The sequence below is a fragment of the Coenobita brevimanus genome, chromosome 73 (assembly GCF_032717465.1).
Source record: "Coenobita brevimanus isolate Jiangsu-jjx chromosome 73, ASM3271746v2, whole genome shotgun sequence".
Classification (NCBI taxonomy): domain Eukaryota; kingdom Metazoa; phylum Arthropoda; class Malacostraca; order Decapoda; family Coenobitidae; genus Coenobita; species Coenobita brevimanus.
Genome location: NC_137026.1, coordinates 18,572,172 through 18,576,252, shown reverse-complemented (window position 1 = coordinate 18,576,252; position 4,081 = coordinate 18,572,172). Strand labels below are relative to the sequence as shown.

The 4,081-nt window shown below is 55.4% G+C and overlaps 1 protein-coding gene across 1 annotated transcript; it reads right to left on the bottom strand.

The window, feature by feature from the left end:
• Positions 1 to 2,148: 2,148 nt before the first annotated feature.
• LOC145407495 (uncharacterized) lies at positions 2,149 to 2,589 on the bottom strand. Its single transcript, XM_080278422.1, has one exon. It carries the CDS (start codon positions 2,587 to 2,589, stop codon positions 2,149 to 2,151), a length of 441 nt encoding a protein of 146 aa, XP_080134548.1.
• Between the last annotated feature and the right edge of the window lie 1,492 nt (positions 2,590 to 4,081).

The window sequence follows — 4,081 nt, the reverse complement described above, 5'->3', positions numbered from 1 at the left end:
CAGTGGCTGATACCGCGGTGCTGCAGGGGGCAATAGCTGAAGTGTATACAGTGGCTGACCCTTCCCCAGTACATACAGTGGCCAATACTGCGGTGCTGCTTGGGACTGTCTGTGGACAAGTCCCATCCCGATCTTGGTGAGTGTTGGTCTGGCTGTGATGTAGTGCACTGGTACTGTTTAGTTGTCGTTGGCCATGTTGAGGGGAAGAGAGGCATAGGACCGTGGTACACCTAGGCCCGTCTTGCTCGGGCCTGGTGCTCTCTCTGCTTGCCCCTCCGTGGTTTCCTTCTGGGGTGGGTGTGGGGCCGTGGGGCCGTCCTAGTGTCGGTGTCTCCGCGGGGGGGTGTATTTCATCACCGTCGGTGGGGAAGAAGTCACGCCTCCATGGCTGGAGATGGTACGTGTCTGAGGTAGAGGTCCGGTGTGTCAGTGTGAGGTGACAGAGGAGGGTGGTCCAGTAGTGTGTGATCTGGTTGGGTTCCTGGTGTGGGGCATATGTGATGTGGAGGGTGGAGGTGTGTGGTGCACAGCAGGGGGAGCAGAGTAGCTGAGGTGTCCCCTTTATCCTTTGGCTAGGCCCTTGTGTGGGGGACCAGATGGTGTGCCATATCCTCATCTCCGGTGGTGGTGAGTGTTGGACGTCTTCTGGCTGTATGCTGCTGAGAGGTGAGATGGCCGGGGTTTTATGTGGGTGTCTAGGGTATGTGTGAATCCTCCCCCGGGGAATTGGGTGGGTGGAAGTTTCCACTGCACCTGGTGTAGGCTCAGTGTGATAGGGGTTGTACTGGGAGTGGTGGGTGTAGCTGTTGGTGGTTGAGGTGATGTTGGGGATGTGGATGAGGGCAGAGCAGTGTATCTGGCTGGTGGGCGGGAGAGGCGACCAGATCTGGTTGTGGTGGTGGTGAGGACTGGTGTTAGTGATGAGGTGGTGGAGTCACATGGCGATTTTGAGGTTCTATTGTGGGCGGTTGTGTGCCTTGGTGGGGGGGCGCGTGGTGGGTTCGTGTTGGTGGAGCTGATGTACTTGGTGACAGCGAGGTGTGGGTATGTGGGTGGTAGTTGGTTATGCATGTGGTACGCTAGTTGCACATGAGTGAAGGTTTGGTGGTGTAGGTGGTGGAGAGTGGGAGGGGGTGGTGGGGCCACGAGGTGATGTGCTGGGGTGTGGTGCAATGCAGTTGGGGGTTGTTGTAGGGGTGGTAGGTATTCGGGTAGGTGTGGGCATAGTGTGGGGAAGTGGATGTGGTGGAGCATCGATGGTGGTGCAGGTGGGTTCCAAGACATTTTTGGGCGTGTTGGGTGGTGGTGCCGTGGCGGTGGGAGGTGAGGTGTCAGGTGAGGTTGCTGATGAAGCATCGGGGTCCATGGGGGTGGTAGGGGGCTGGAGGATGGCGAGGTGGGTGAGGGGGTGGTGGAAGGTGGGGTGTGGGCAGAGGGTGTGAAATAGTAGTGGTATGAGTCGGGGGACAGTTCTTAGAAAGCAGGGGACGGCGGTGTGACGTGGTAGGGGGTGGAGTGTGTGCGGCTTGGGGGAGTGTGGTTGGGTGTTGCGTGGAATGGTCACACATGACGGTTGTAGTATGTGCATGTGTTGCCGTGGTGTTGTATAGTGACTTGGTAGGGGTTGGGAACATTGATGACGGTGTAGGGTCCCTCGAACCGTGGTGAGATTTTATTTGGAACCAGCAGGCGTGCTACCACTACTGAATCTCCAGCATTGTATGGGTTGGGTGTTGCGATGTCTGGTTGGAGATCCTGTTGCTGTTGTAGGTGGTGCAACCACCTTCTATGGTGGAGGGGATTGGAAGTAGGGGGTGGGGAGGAGGCTGGAGGTGGTGTCTGAGGGGTAGGATTGATGATCTGTGATGATCGTGCATGTGTGCCTGAGATGTATGGTTGTTAATGTTCTAATGCCCATATAATGCCGAGGCATTCACGTTTTGTGGCTGCATAGTTTTTTTCAGCTTGGTTGAGGGTGCAGCTGGCACAGGTGATGACCTGTTCTCGCCCCTCTTGTACCTGGGCTACCAAGGCACCAATTGCAACCAGAGACATGTCTGTGTACAGACGGAAAGGCAGGGTATAGTCTGGGAAGGCAACTATTGGGACGGTGATGAGTCATGACTTCAGAGTGTTGAAAGCGGTGATTTAGGCATTGGTCCAGAGGAATGGTTCTCCTTTCTTAGTTAGATCGTGGAGGGGTTTAGCGATGTCGGTGAAGCCCTTCATGAAACGCCGATAGTAGGAGGTTAATCCGAGGAAGGCTCGCACATCATGGACGTCTTTGAGTAGTGGGAGGTCTGCGATGGCCCGCAGTTTGTCGGAATCGGAAGAAATGCCCTCTGCCGAGATTATGTGACCTAGAAAGGAGACAGATTGTTCAGCCAGGATGCATTTAGAGGGCTTGAGCTGGATTCCTGCTTGGTGTATGAGCGTGAAGACTTGCTTGAGGCATTGGAGGTGGTTGGTCCATGTCCGGCTAAAACACGTAATGTTTGCCGTTACTGATGAAGAAGGCTGTTTTCTCTGTCGTCGGGGTGGACGAGGACTTGCCAATACCCTGACTGGAGATCTAGGGTGGAGAACCATGATGATCTGTGCAGGGAGTCGAGGGAGTCATCTATCCTGGGTAGAGGGTGGCGTCCTTCATGGTCACATCGTTAAGTCTTCTGTAGTCCATACAGAAACGCGTGGTGCCGTCCTTTTTCTTGACGAGGACGACAGGTAAGGACCACGGGCTGGTGGAGGGGGAGATAACACCAGCATCTAGCATGTCCTGGACCTGCCGGTCTTCCTCCACCCACTGATTGTTTTTTTTTCGCCGTGATTGTTGTCGGATAGGTGGTCCTGTGGTGTGGATTTTGTGGTGGAGGTATGTGGTGTGCCCGATGTCTGCTGGGCCTGAGGAGAATAGGTCTTGGAAGTCCAGGAGGAGTTGTTGAAGGCTGTTAGCTTGGTGAGGTGAGAGGTGTTCAGGTAGGGAGGGTAGGGTGGCAGGTGAAAGGGGGGGTTCACAAGGCTCGGTTTCCTCCATATCTCCCACCACTAATCCTCGGGGGAGGGGGAGTGGCGTAGTGGCGAGATTCGCTATGAGTACTGCTCAGAGGTGGAGGAGGAAGAATGTGGGTGACAGTAGGCAAGAGGAGAAGGCCCCCAGTGGTAGGCTGGGGAAGAACAGGATGGAGGCGTTGCTGGGTCTGTTCAGTTGTACCAGGCCTCGTGTTGGGGGGTATGGTTATGGCGGAAACAATGGTTGTGGGGAAGATGGGGTGGAGGGGGTTATTTGGCAGGGGTGGGGGGTAGGGTGGAAGACAGGGTGAGGGGGGGCAAGGGGGGGGTGTGCACGTGCAGAGTGGCTGGGCAGGGGGGGCCGGAGGTTTTTGAAATTGGAGGTGTCGGTTGTGGCATTCGATGTTTGTTTGAAGTTTCTGTAAGAGATCCAGCCCCAAGTAGCCATCATAGGCACAGCAGGTAGAATCAAACACGATGAATTTGTGCTTGGTGGAGACTTGTTGGTGGGTGTCAGTCCATACGGCCCGGGTCTCCCCACGTACTGGCAGGGGGCCATTCCCACGTCTATGAGGTGGGCTGAGGTCGGGAGGAGCGGCCCAAAGGCGAAGGTGTGGCGGGAGTAGAAATGCATGTAGAGGCAATATCTGGCCACTCCCATGTCATCCAGCAGCATCGCCGTCACCCCGTTCAGCCTAGTTATGTTGTAGACTGGGGGGCAGTATTTCTTCGAAATGGCCCCTGCCACCGTGGGGAAGTGCAGAGGCGGACTTAAAATCCATTCGCTATGTGGTGTCCTCCTCTTCAGGCTCCGTTTCCCGGGGATCGGCATAGTTGATGGGTGAAGCATCATCCTCAGGGCCTTTGTCTTCTAGAGACGAGACCTTGCGATGTCCCTGTGTGGTTGCCCTGCACCATGCAGCCTTTAGTTGTTCACGTATGTTGTGAAGGGGGCAGCTACGGCTGCAGGTGGTGAATTCCCATGGGTTGATAAATATTAAGTTTGGGTTTTCTTTGGGGTTGGGGCGTCTCTTCGAAGGGTTTGCTCTAGGTATAGATGGTGTTGGTTCAT

Bases quoted from the DNA above. Each gene is read 5' to 3' on its own strand.
- LOC145407495 (XM_080278422.1), bottom strand. From the start codon at position 2,589: ATGGTTCTCCACCCTAGATCTCCAGTCAGGGTATTGGCAAGTCCTCGT.